Raw genomic sequence first — 13,111 nt, 5'->3', positions numbered from 1 at the left:
TGTGTTCTCGTCAGCCTTGATTGTGATCCAGCAGTCCCTGCTCTGTGTTGCAGCCTTCCGAGAAGGAGGTGTTCAGCCATTCCATCACCAGCTCTGTAACGGAGCCTCCCCCAAACAGCGAGCAGAACGGAGCCCTGAGCAACGGAGAGGGTGAGTCCTGGCAGCCCCTGTGCTCACAGCTCCCTCCTCAGCTGGGCGCTGCTGATCCCTCGGGTTTCAGCTTGCCAGCCAGCAGCTTTCCAAGCACACAGGCAAGCCATTTGTCAGAATACTCTGCACACCTCTGCAGGTCTGACACCAGATCACACAGAACTTACAGCCAAGTTAAAAAATGCCATGGAGTTGTTTGCCTTGCTGGGAGGACAGTGGAGGTGATCGTCTCATGGAGATTTGGGAGGTTTAGGCTGCATCTCCACTCCTGTTACTCTTGTGTTGAGAATGACACAGGAACAGGTGCGAGGCAGTAGTGCAGAAAGAGCAAAGAAGGCTTTATTCTAAAGAATCATGTGGTTTTTATAGAGTGATAACAAACGATAATAATATGGAGTGATAATAAACGATAATAATATAGAGTGATAATAAAACGATAATAAAATGATAAAAACCTATAATAAAATGGTAATAAATGATACATTCTGTTTGATTGGCTAGTTAACAAAAACACCTTTCTCATACACCATCTTTGAGAAGAACAGAAAGACAAAGTAGCAAAACACCACCTGCAGATTGTTTATACTAACAAGTTATTACATTCTTACAACTCCCTGAAAATTCTCACAAGCCGCTGTGCGAAACGCTTGCTGTTTCTCTCTCTGTGTCCCATGGCATCCACACACTCCTGGGCGTGCTCTGGCACAGCCCCACGCTGCTGCTCCCAGCCCTCCACGCCAGCCAGCACTGGGAGCTGCTGAGGTCCTCTCCTGGGCCACCAGGTGTGTGTCACCAAGCCATACCTGCAGATTGACCAGGTCATCAGGCAGAGAATGGGACCTTCCCTAACCTTGGTAAGCTGTGGAACTGGGGTAAAACCAGAAGATGAAGCTGCACCTTAGAGGTTCAAAAGTGCACCAGGAACTTAGGGACATATTTCAAGTCCTCCTCCAGGGATTACAGCTTTGGATCACAGTCCTGTGCTGTGCTGTCACTTATATTTTTATATTTTAGAAAACAGGCAACATAAATAGGCTTCCTTTTTTTTCCTTAGTCTTTGCTTTGCTGAACATTCAAAATTATTCACCCTGAAGTATCACTGGAAAATATTTTACTCAGCTGCACCTAAAAATAAACTCACTCTCAGCTCAGAGCCACTGGGAGCCAACTGTTGTCTTCACACTAACACCAACACCAGGGGCTGCACTCCAACTTACAGCTCTCTTCTCATCTCCTGCAACCAGAGGCTAAGCTATCCAGACTTCACCCCTTAGAGACAAGCATCCAAAGTAATTTTTAAACTTTGTTTTTGCAGCTAATTGCTGTTCCCATCCATTGGCTTGTTGTGTATGTAGGTGTGTGGTTCCCTGAGGACTTGATGTGCAGAGCAAAGCCCTGCAGAATGAAAGTATTTTTCTCTGCCATGAGTCACCACGTGTGTAGCTGTCAGAGCTGCTGCTAAAAGGTGTGCTGTCAACCAGCAGACAGCTTTCAGACAGACTGTCTGATATTATACTCAGCTTACACTCTGCATAACAGCCCTTCTGAATAACAGGAACCCCTGTGCTTTAATTTCTTACTTATAATTTATGCACTTTTTGTTAATAGTTCTTTTTATTATTGTTTCTGCTAGCATTTTGAGCAGGGGCAGGGCTATGGAAGAGGAACCATCAAATGCTATGTTTTTTTCCTTTACCCAACCTGCCAGCATTGTCTTATCTATGCCAACCCTTCAGCTACACCAACCCCTTCTGTGCTACCACCCAAAACCACAAAAATACAGAAACCTAAGCTTTCATTGCTTTTGATTATCCCCTCCAGCCTGAATGGAGTGTGTGGTTTCTGGGTTCTGTAAGGGTGCTCAGCACAACACAGAAATCCCTAGAACCAAGGAGCAGAAAGGCAAAACTCCTATCTCCCATTCAGACAGTGATTATCATCTCACACCTCCAGTTCTGTCCTGAGTTTTGCAGTCAGGGTATGGCTCCCTGCAGGTGCTGACTGTGTCTGCATGCCCTGAACACAAGAGGAAGCAATGTCCATGGCAACCACCAAATCAAGGGCATCGATTGCTTTGGCAACGCTTCTGTCACCATGTCAAACACACTGAAGGACACAGAAGAATGGGTTGTTTTTGTTGAGATAGTGCCTTAGCAACTGTACTAGGAAAAGTAAAGCTGTTCAGAAGTGATTTTTTACAGAAATAGTGTGAGGTAAAGTTACCTGCCGTGCTTGAAACATGCTTGTATATGCCCATGAATGCACACAGATGTCACACGTGTGCTGTAAGATGAGAAGCCCCATACATTTCAGTCCCTAATTCCTCTAGTGACAATGACATGTGGCCCACTTCTGGGACCTGAAACAACATGTTCTGCCTGACACTACCTCCTGAAGTCTAGTCTTGTCTCTTGTGCATATGGCCAGCTCGTTAGTAGGTTGTCAAGCAGCATTATGTGCTGCGAGACTAAGAGAAGGATGGCTCAGCCCTCGGTGGGGAGCTCCTGCTGGAGCCTGCAGGGAGGGCTGAGCAAAGTGCAGCTCCAACCAGAACTGGGCCAGCATGTTAAACAAGCTGAAGGATGGTGGCGAGGAAGAAGGAACGCTTTCCTTTTGATTCCAAAGAGTGGGGAAATGCAAAGAGGAAAATCTGACGAGGATTTTTTAAGGCACTTGGTTTGAGGCCTCCCACCTGTTTCCCATCTGAGACTACTGAGCACTCTGTAATCATTCAGTGAAACTGAGTACAAAGCAGCTGAATATCCCACCCCCTGTTCTGACAGTGAATGCTGTTGCCATATAATGTGACTTGGGGGTGTACAGACTATTTTAGATGTTGTGAGAAAGATATTTTACCAGTAGAGTGCAGAAATGTCTCTAACTGAAACCTTTTGATAAGCAAAAAGCATGCTAATCACTAGGCATTTCCAGGCATTAGCATCATTTATCCTTTCCAGCATGTCACAAAACCAAAGTGATGTAGAGAGTACCAAATCACACCTTTTAGTTATGCCTTTGTTTGTAATACTTCTCTGTAATTTTCTTTAGTTCTTTCTGAGGACAGTACAGCTGCCTGTATCCAGCCTTATGAAGAAGTACAGACATCTGATCTACTAGATCAACAGGATGGTCTTGGAAAGTCTATAAAATGTCACCAGAGCCGGGAACTACCCAGTATTCCCCCTAACAACCCCATGGAAACTATAATCTCATCTAGAAATGCAGAAAATGATCAAGGTCTTGGAATGGAAGGGCCTTATGAAGTCTTGAAGGACAGCTCCTCTCAGGAGAACATAGTTGAAGACTGCTTGTATGAAACTGTGAAGGAAATTAAAGATGTTGGAGCAGTAGTCAGCATGGAAGGGAACTCTAGCAGCAAATCAAAGGCTTCACTGACAGTTTCTGAAGGTCAGAATCCGATTCCTGAGTGCAGAATTGAGTCAGCAGAATATGCATCTGTTGACCGAAATAAGAAGAGTCGCCAAAGTGCAAATTCAGAAAGTCCTCTTGACAACATTCCAGATGTAGAGGATGAGCTTCCCCCTCCAGTACCCATGAAACTTCTTGATGAAAATGAAAATGTGCAAGAAAAAGAAGTGGAAGAAGAAGTGACAGAAGGAGCAAGTAAACCAGAAAAGGTAAATACTGCAAATATTTGTCCTCATCAAACAGCCAAATAAGGATTGGGAAATATGGGTAGGAGAGGATTTTATTTTTCAGTAATAAAAAATAACAAGGAAGAAACCGCACTCAAGATGAAGCAAGACTGTAAATGGAAATATGATAATGTATAGTAGAATCCTTGCTTTAGAGGTATATGCTCATTCTATTGCTGCCTGTATTTTTGATAGTTGCAGCTATGCAGTACAAAAGGCTTTTCCCAAATATTATCCAGGAATTGCATAGGAGGCTTCTGCTTCTTTGTTTGATGGTATTATACTTGTGGAAGCTATTACAAAGGACATCCAGTATCTCTGTCACCATCTATATATTGTTCTTTTTTGTTCTCATGAAGCTACAACTTACAAAAAGGAGAGGGGGGCATCCTTGGGGGATGTCCTTACTTTAGATGTGCCTCTTTCTTTGGACCACCTTGACTTAGCTATGCAAGTGTTAGGCACTGACTTTGTCTTTGCCTGTAGGAGAGAGGGATAGAAAGAGACAGAGACTGCAGCTCTACGCTTTTATATTTGTCAAATCCTGCATGTCACGTATAAACAGAGTGTAAGGAATTTCTAAGTGCTGAAATCACAGCCAAAAGTGAAATTTTCTCAGCAGCTTATGCTTCCTCCCTAGAACGAGTTGTGGTGAATTCCTTGAAATATAGAATTATGACATTTTCAATGGTTTCTTTTCCCATTTGTAGATTTTTACTAGAAGTCATTTTAAGGATGCTTTCAGATCATAGCAGACTTTTCATAAACTGTTGAGTTTGCATTTTTGAGCATGTTTCAATATCTTCTTATTAATTGTGAATGAAAGGTTTAGGAGATTCTTGGTTTCCAAGTCATCAAATAATATTAGGTAGGTATTGATGAAAATTTCCAAAAAATTCTTAAGATGCAATGTGACTTTTTAATGTAAAAATTTAAGTGAAAAATCACAGCAGAGCTGTGATTTACTTGGTTTTGTTTGTTTTTACTTGGTTTTGTTTGTTCTCTTATTTGAAGAATTTCAGTAATCCAGGAAGAAGGCAGAAGAGTATCTTGTTAAATAAATAACTAACCATGTAACTTGTAAAGCACAATATAGTCTAAACGAATAAACTGAAGACTTGCAGTATAAAAATTGTTTAGCTAGACTCTTCAGTGCACATTTTTACAACAATGAGCTCATTCAGCAAGAAATTAAGATGTGACTGTCAACAATAATCCAGAAACATTCCCCCCTCCCACATTCCAGCCATAAGTAATTTCTAATTAAACTTTTAGATAAACAGCTTAGTGTAAAAGTGATATTTTTCCTGCCAGGTGTGAAAAGACTAGCAGAAAGCAATTGTACTTCCCAGGCACCAATACAAAGGAAAAGCCTTTGCTGCTCTGTAGCTCCCCAGCACACCGTGTATGCAGTGTCAGTAACTGCCAGGAGTGGGAATTGATTAAAATGGTTCAGGTTTTGAAGGATTAATCAAGAGATGACACATGCAGTCCCCTAAGTGCCAGAAAAAAAGGTGTTTGTCTAATTAAAATTTATTCAGAGCTGAAGGCACCCTGAGTTCAATCTTGGGCAGCATCAGATCATGGCTGTGCACGCTGCTGGGTACATGCATTATGCATCGGGTGTGCCTGTCCTGTCCTTGAGAGCTACAGCTGCAGCAGAGCTGGAGATGGTAATTGATGGAATATATAAATGTCATTATTGTTGGCATTGTGTGGGGAGGGGGCTGGGGGATTGTTTTTCTGTTGTGATGATGATAGCTTCTCCCTGTATTTTGCTGCTTCAAGCAAAGCAGAGCAATGCCTGGTTTTGTGATGTGGCGACCAGAACCAACATGTTCATGGAAGTGTATGTTACACTGATAACTCTTTTAGTTAGACCCCATAGGTGTGTCTGGTTTTGGTCTTGCTATGAGTCTACTTAGCTGCTTTGTTTAGCATGACATCTGTATCCCAAACTCTTCAGCCTTCTGCCCTGGCCCTGATGAAGACAGATGTTGTGTGTATGTCCTGCAAGTCTCCCTCACTACGATGAGGATACACAGAAGGGACAGGCAGGGAGGCTCCTGTGTAACCAAGGCTTGTACCTGCCAGCTGAGAGAACAGACTGTGTCCAAGCTGTCTCACTGTCTAAAAGAGTGCAGCCAGGGTGATCTCCAGCCCATGCCAGTCCCTGAAGCGCTTCAGTCTGGGAGAGTACTAGGTGGACCAAGCCAGAGACCATTCTAACAGCATGAAAACTACCAGGCATCCTTGTAAGAGCCAGGTGTGCAATAACAGATGAAAATTTACCTAAACAGGTTTTTGGCTGTGACCCAGCCAAATCCTTTGGAAAGACTTGGGAAGAAAGGCACCTTTAACAGCACAAGGCCTCTTATAGGCCTCTGTCACCTGCAAAACCTTGAACATCGTTCTTCTAATAAAACTGAAAAAAGCAGAATAGATTTCTTTAGTTCTTTCTTTTATTTAAAAAAGAAGTATGAATCTCCTTTTTCACCCAGGTCTTTTCAGAGTGAGCACTCTGGGTAGAAGTGCTATCTGTGTGTCCATTTGGCTGCTGCCATGACATTTCAGCCTTGCACAGCCTGAGGATGAGCAAAGCATCTCTTACAAATGCACCAGAGGAGAATGCCCTTGTTCTTGTGCCCAAGTCAGGAGCAGCAGCTGAGCCAAAGAGCAAAATATCAAGTGCTGTCGAGGAACAAAAGGAAAGTGGAAGGCAAATAAGGACACATGTTGTGTTGCTACTGTTGAGGTTTCAGCATAGTTTAAAATGTTGCTAGGTACAAAATGTTTAGGGGCAAGTGGGATTTAAGTTTCCAAGATAACAATATCCTCCAAAACGGATGTGTCACAAGCTTCACATTTAGAAGAAAGAATGCTGTATCAGGGAACAGCACAGGATGGCAAACACCCTGGGGTATTTATCAGTACTTGAGTGGGAAAGTGTAGAAGGGGTCCTGACACCTGGTGCTTATAGACACACTGATGACAGAAAAATCACTGGAGAATTTTATGAGCACATGCTTGTTCTAATGTGTGAGGATGAAATTAGTAGCTTACTCCCCAGCAGAAATAGATGCAGATAGGAAGGACTAAACTAAGTTGCTGTAGTGAAGCAGATTTAATGCAAGGCCAAAATATATTTGAACTTTTCCTTTTTCTTTTGTTTTTTTGGGTTTTTTTCGGTTGGTTGGTTGGTTGGTTTTTTTAAGAGTAAACAAACCACAGGTTAAAGAGCACTGTTCTCCAGTCAGTGAGAAAGAAGTGAGGGAGCTTGTCAGTGTGAGAGAAGCTCTTTGGGTGCAGCAGGCAGAACTTCAGTGTGCTTTGGGCCAGGGTCTGTCAGAAGTGCCCAGGAATCTGAAGTTTGGTAGTTACCAGAAGTAAAAACAACAAGAAAATGGAAGGAGGAAAGAATCTATCACAATGTGCCTCTGAGAAAAAAAAAAAAAAAAAGAAAAAAGAAAACAAGTTGTGTGCCTGGAAGTAGTATTTTATTAACTGTGCTGAAAATAGCTCTAGTCCTCCGTGTTGGCTTGCACTGAAGGTGGTATGTAGTATTTTAGTTGGAGAAGTTTTGTGAAAGTCCAAAATACAGCCTTTTACAGTGCTGGAAGGCTTCCTCTGAATCACTGTGGAGCAGGAGTCCAGCAGAGCCTTCTTGGCCCAGGGAGGAGCCATCCCACAGCTGCTGTGCACCAGCAGGGCTTTGTTGTTGTAAAGATCTGAAGATGATTTTTGTAAGAGCAAAATGCTTTTCCCTTGATGTTTCATGACCTGTTTTACACAGAACACTTTAGATGCTTGAAATTAGACTTGATAGCAAACCAAGCCCTCCATCCTTCAGTGACTCTGCTGTGTGACCTGGCTCCAGCTCAGGGTGGGCTGCAGCAGGTCTGAGTGGTTGTGAGGCCGGGCTGCTGAGCACCTCTGCGCAGGAACTGCATCCCAGGGGTGGAGAGGACAGCTCTCCCATGCAGCACGACCAGGATCTACAGAATGAAGGGTAACAATCATCCAGAAGGTGTCAGCTGAGTATTGTTCTTCTGTCATCTAAAAGTGTATCTGAAAATCCTGTGAAAGGGCAACTGGTGTATCACAACAGCTGACTTCTAATTGTTCAGAAGCCTCTGCAGATACTTCATAAGGGGTGTAAAGGCAGGGATACAGTGGTGCAGTGTTTTTTTTAACCATTACATTATTTTTACCCTTTTCAGGCCAGGATAACAGCAGATACGTTAAAATTTTTACCAGCTTCAGGGCTGTAATCTCCAGTGAAGTACTCTGAATTGTGGGGGTATTAGCTATGTATAATGGAACTCGAGAGCAAATGACCATAAAATATAATGTATTGATTAAAATGGGAGGGTTTTGTTATAGATTTCACACTGCTGATGGGTAATGAGCCTTTTATTTCCTTTCTTTCTTCCTTTTTTACAGAGGCTTAGTTCAGTGTCTTACAAGTCTCGAGAGGAAGATCCATCTCTAACAGAAGATGAGGTAGGTTTCTTGCATGAAATTCAGTAACTCACCAGAGACCAATTTTTAGGCACAAATTAGCATAAGCTCTGGGTGATTAAGCAGAATCCAAGAAAGGTGAAACTTGTGTGAAAGGAAAATGAAAGCCCAAGGTTCTCTGCACAGAGAACCATTCCTAAAATCAGAGGTATTCCAACATATGGCTGTATCAGGCCCATAGGTTAAAAATGGTGTCAGAAAACAATAGGAGGCCACAATTAGTTGATTGTTAGGGTAATTTCTTGATTTGGATGACAAAACTTTCTCCAGAAGAATAACCAGCAGCCTTTTGAAACATATGCTCCAGCTTCCCCATGCAAAGTGTTTGGGGCTCTGGGAAGTAAGCTGAAGCACAATAAAAGCACTGGAACATAAAGTGTTCTTTATGGCCAACTGTCTGTTGGTCAGATAAATGAAGGAGAGTTAAACAAAGAGAAAAGTTAAACATAAATAAGGCTGTTTGTGATCATCTCCAGTACACACATGCCATTTATAAATATGTTTTCTGGACATAAAACTAAACACAAACTTGGCAATGAGCTAGGTGAGCTAATGCCTTCTGCTGGGAGAAGCATTCCCAGCCATTAATGAATAACCTGACCTTGAAGTGGGTTAATGTAATCTGATACTGAGAAGAGTTAAAGTACAGATGAGCAGAAAAGCCATTTTTTGTTAGCTGAAATCAGTAAAAAGTAAAAAGTTTTGCCATCTTCAAGATGATTTCCCTCCAAAACAAACAAACAAACACCAACCGGCCCCAAAAACCCCAAAGCAAACCAAAACCAAAGAAACCCCAACCAACCAATCAACCAGCCAAGCCCAGCCCCACACAAACACGCACACACAAAAAATCCCAGAATTATCAGAAGTGGTCTGGTTTGTCTGCTTCAGTCTGTGTTGCCTATTGGTAATGGACATTTTTATGCTAATGGATATTTTTTGCTAATAATCTTTTAACTGGATTGATGCAAACCCAGAATGGCTTTGCATGCTTGGGAAAGAGTTCAGATGTAATGGAAGAGCTATGCTGCATTGTGATATTGGGTACCAGAGAAGCTGTGCAGGGAATTTCTGCCATCTGTCTTGTGCAAGGGCTAGGATCCATTTGGCCTGGGAGAGGGAATTAAGACTGATTCCTGTGCTTGGCAACAGCCCAGGTAATCCCTGAACAGAGGGACATGTGTGGATGTGGGCTTCTCCTCACATTTTCGTGAAGGGCCACTTTCATGCACTTGTTAAAGTGTACCACCTCACCAGAGGAAACTTTTAGTTAGGAATGAAATGCTGGCTCCCTTTCTGCTGTTTACAGCTGAGAGGATTCAGTCTCCAGTCTAAAGTTCACATGCTCAATGCCTGAGAAGCAGCCCTTCTTTGTAGGCAAAGTGCAGTCAACAGAACAGACCTTGCATATCAGGGTTGGCACTACTTGCTATTATCTGGTCTGAGTAATTTATCTCCAGATTTTTAATGTTGTCTTCACATGTGTTGGTGCCTATTTAGTCCTGCCTACAAAAACAATTAACTATTAATTATTAATTAACTCTTCTTCTATTGCAGTGTCTCTAAAAGCAGAAAAGTAGCCACTACCATTAAAAACAGTAACAGTAATAATTTTTAAAGCCCTAAGGATCAGACAGCATCCTTCATTACAGCAGTTCAATCTGATCCTCCCTTTGATGCCTCTCTCCCTGTTGAATCTAAATTGACTCCAGGACCGCAGTAAAACTTGCAAGAGCTCCTGCTTACAAAGCCATTCCCTTTTGCCCAGTCCTAATTTTCTCACCAGGGTTTTATATTCAAGGAAGTTCTGCATTTATAAACTTATTTTATAAGGCAGTCTTTTTTTTAAAGAAAATTGATCTAAAAATGCATGCCAGAAAAGGAAGGATTTGTAAGAAATAGTTGGGGTTTTTTTTCCAAGGAAAAAATCATATCCTTTTAGAATGGATATCTTTGTATCAGAAGCTCCTGTCTTTTCTTGAATAACCAGCATCCTTGTAGTGCAAGGGTACAGACTGGTGCACAAGCTCTATGCCATGCTCCATACTCAGCAGGTGTCTCCTTTTCCTAGATCTCAGCCATGTACTCATCGGTGAGTAAGCCGGGACAGGCCATCAAGGCACTGGATTCTCCTTACACCTGCATTCAAGAAATTGCATCTCAGAGGTCCCCGTCCATTTGCAGCGGCCTCTATGCAAGTGTGAAGGACTTTGAAAACGCCCTCAATTCCACCACTGTGCCTCAGCCAGCAGACAGAGCAAACGGGGAGCTGGAGCCGGACTATGAAGCTATCCAGGCAGTGAGCCAGGAGGAGGACAGGACCTTGGTGGTGCCCAACACAAACCACACTGCTCTTTCAGGAGAGAGCGACTACGAGAGCATAGGGGACTTGCAGCACCACAGGGAATTCACCAGACTTTAACCACTCCTGCAGCAGATTTCCACCCTGTTATTTCCAAAGGACAATGAAACATGGAGGGGGAAGTGCTTTTCCTGTGGAACACAAGTTGTGAAGAAGCAATGTACGTTTCAGCCAGGGTGTGATACCTGCTGGTTTTTCTGGGTGATGGATCAAGGCTCATGGGAAAGGGTACATCAGGTCAGAAAGATGACCCGGAAAATGTAAAGGTTTCTTTATTGCTATTAGCTCCAAGGCAAACGTAATTTGGGAAGGAGTGCCATGCTTGTTGTCCTGATAGGATTACATACCAAAAAGACTACCTTTACACAAAACTAGCTTCTCATTTTAAGAGATTATTTTATGTAATTTTCTTCAAAGTGTTTTTCAAGCATAATTTTTCATTCAAGTTTTGGCATCTGCAACATTGAGCAAACCACGGATAATTGTACCTCAACTCAGACTTACTCTGCGGGGCTGGGGAAGATGCACTCACTTCTGTGTCTTTTGGGGAGCTCTGGCCACCTTCACTGCAACTAAAGTGTAAACAACAGTAGTTGACAAGGGACTGACTCCAAATGTACTTGAATTAATTCTGCTGGCTTTTTCTTTTTTCTTTTTTTTTTTTTATGTCAAGGGCTGTAGAATGTGACTTTCAGTATTTGAGATGTGTACTGGTATTTGTAGGGGTTTTGTTTGACTATTTGTGAAATATCCCTTTAAAATGGCAACGGTCACCCTTAGCATTCTTGCACTGTTTTCCCTCAAATGGACATAAAGATGTACACACACACCCCAGACCATTGTCATGTTGCAAAAATTGTGCAATTGAATGCATTGGTATAATGTGTAATCTAACCTTAGTAGTGTTGAGGAATTTTTTTGCAGAATTTTGCCCTTTTTAAAGACTTAACTATTTTAATGTTTGTCTAGTTTCTTATATAGGAAAAATTCTGTACTGTGTTCAGTGGGTAATACATTTTTTTTACAACATATTTTTCATCTTCGAAGTTTTTATAGATTAACTTACTAGGATTTGTAACAGGAGGAATCCCATTCTTTATTTGGGCTTGATTTTTGGTTGGTTTTTTTTTTTGTATTTCAAAAGTAGATAAATGAAGATTGCTTTGGGGTTGTTTTGTTGACTTTTTCTGTCTCCTTGAGCAGGGAAATGGAACATGCCTTGCTGTTTTTAAGCTAAAATTATGGAGTCTATGTAAAAGAACACTGCCGAAGGGCAAAAAAGAGGCAAAAGAGACAGTGGGATTTAGTCAGGCCTAGCCACTGGTCCTCCTTGTTCTTCTGCTAAAAGGAGCAGGAGGGCAACCAAGACCTACTCGGGCCTCTGAAAAACAGTTTGAAACCCACTGGCTTTTCAAAAATGCTGAATTATTCTGTTACTGTGAAAAATGAAGTACAGTGCTTGGATGAAATAAGCAGGTACTGGATTGGTACCTTTTTTCTTCAAGAATAATACAATAAATAGTACAATGGTACAAGAATAGTCCAAGGGTGAAGAACTAGCATTGTGTGACATGCATGTGCACATATCCCCATGTATATAAGCATACACTTGTAATTTGGACACAAATATAAGTTATAGTCCAAGCTGGCAACATTCACATACGTAATATCTGGCATGTGCTTGAAGAGCAGTTTATTTTTAATTCAAAATAAACAGTACATAAACTGAGGTTGGCTTATTCTGTAGTAAACAAAACAGGTTTACTTTCAGCTCAGTTGGTACTGGGTTTTGAAGGTTGAACCCTTCCCGGATCCTTGGTCAGTTCTCAACATGACTTGGTACTATAAAGAGCAAGCACAGATCTGGTTGCACACATTTATTAGAAATAGCTTCATAACTGAAAGAAGTGTGCTGATTTACAGGCTTTGCCTGCAAGTTTGCTCTGAGGAGCAGTGCAGTTGTGCAGTCAGCCTCTGCCCACAGGGTGGTTCAAACTTTGTGGATCCTGACCTTGTGTGACAGTGCAGCACACTCTGATCTATGACTCTTCCTTGAAGGAGAAGCAGTTCAGACCACTCCACATCCATCCTGTTCTTGACCATGCTGCCATGTTTTGACAGCTGCAGCAAACCCTTTGCTTCCACTTCAGTGCTTTTTAAGGATGACTGTGGTTCTGCTTTGTGGAGGTTTTCCCTTTATAAAAGTTTTTGTTGCTGTTTCCTTTAATGTGAATTCATGAAGTTCACCTTTGAATGTTCTCTCCTTCTACTTCACACTGTTTAAGGCCAAAGATAAGATGCACCATTTTTCAAAATATTTGTCATGCTAAGTCTGAAGAATTTCTTTAGTCTTTAACTATGTGTTTGCTGTCTGTTCCTTGCTCAGGGGTACCAGTTTATATATGTAGTCCTCAGTCTGACT

At 42.0% G+C, this 13,111-nt stretch overlaps 1 protein-coding gene across 7 annotated transcripts in view; it reads left to right on the top strand.

The window, feature by feature from the left end:
- PAG1 (phosphoprotein membrane anchor with glycosphingolipid microdomains 1) overlaps window positions 1-12,418 on the top strand; it is a 103,905-nt gene extending 91,487 nt beyond the window's left edge. For all 7 annotated transcript variants that reach the window (XM_064706270.1, XM_064706269.1, XM_064706272.1 and 4 more), the window contains 4 exons: window positions 54-150; window positions 3,199-3,788; window positions 8,250-8,309; window positions 10,399-12,418. In XM_064706270.1, coding sequence (XP_064562340.1) covers window positions 54-150; window positions 3,199-3,788; window positions 8,250-8,309; window positions 10,399-10,749 — 1,098 coding nt within the window. In that variant the 3' untranslated portion in view covers window positions 10,750-12,418. The remainder of the gene's footprint in view (window positions 1-53; window positions 151-3,198; window positions 3,789-8,249; window positions 8,310-10,398) is intronic.
- The last annotated feature ends 693 nt before the right edge of the window (window positions 12,419-13,111 follow it).

Source organism: Zonotrichia leucophrys, chromosome 2 (assembly GCF_028769735.1).
Source record: "Zonotrichia leucophrys gambelii isolate GWCS_2022_RI chromosome 2, RI_Zleu_2.0, whole genome shotgun sequence".
Taxonomy (NCBI): Eukaryota; Metazoa; Chordata; class Aves; order Passeriformes; family Passerellidae; genus Zonotrichia; species Zonotrichia leucophrys.
This window is presented reverse-complemented; position numbering and strand designations above follow the sequence as displayed.